This window comes from Pterocles gutturalis, unplaced genomic scaffold, assembly GCF_000699245.1.
Source record: "Pterocles gutturalis isolate BGI_N339 unplaced genomic scaffold, ASM69924v1 scaffold34303, whole genome shotgun sequence".
Lineage (NCBI taxonomy): Eukaryota > Metazoa > Chordata > Aves > Pterocliformes > Pteroclidae > Pterocles > Pterocles gutturalis.
The window spans coordinates 7565-8035 of NW_010119157.1; the positions used below are offsets into that span (position 1 = coordinate 7565).

General features: G+C 61.6%; 1 protein-coding gene across 1 annotated transcript in view; it reads right to left on the reverse strand.

The window, feature by feature from the left end:
* Positions 1 to 205: 205 nt before the first annotated feature.
* MAPK8IP1 (mitogen-activated protein kinase 8 interacting protein 1) overlaps positions 206 to 471 on the reverse strand; it is a gene marked incomplete at its 5' end in the record, with an annotated part of 5133 nt that continues 4867 nt past the window's right edge. Inside the window, one exon of the mRNA XM_010076489.1 lies at positions 206 to 354. Within this exon, the coding sequence (XP_010074791.1) occupies positions 282 to 354 (73 nt within the window). The remainder of the gene's footprint in view (positions 355 to 471) is intronic.

Here is a 471-nt window from a genome sequence, read left to right on the forward strand (position 1 = left end):
CTGCCCACCCCTCCACTGCTCCCAGGCAGGACCCCCAGCGGGTGCTTCTCCAATAGAATCAACTAAGAGTATTTTGTACATTAAACACAATTTGTCCAGCCCTCCCCCCTCCCATCCCCTACCCCAGCCCCAGCCCGAGGAAGGGGAGTCACGAAAAGAGGCGGCGCTCCATGCCCCCAGCCCGCTCCTCCTCCGGGCTCAAAGCAGCTCTTGTCCATGCACGACCCGGGGAAGGGGTGAGACCGCAGCCCTGGCTGTGAAGGAGGGGCCTGGGCCAGCCCCTACTCCAGGTAGATGTCCTCCGTGGGGCACGTGTACTCCACATACTCCTTGTAGAATTGCTGGAAAGCCCTCCTGCAACACAGCACCAGTCAAAGCTGAGCAGCATCCTCCTTGCCAGGCATTTACAGAGCCCTGCTCCCCTTCTCACCCTCGTTCCGCCCCTCCAGCCCCCTCAGCCCCTCCTGCATT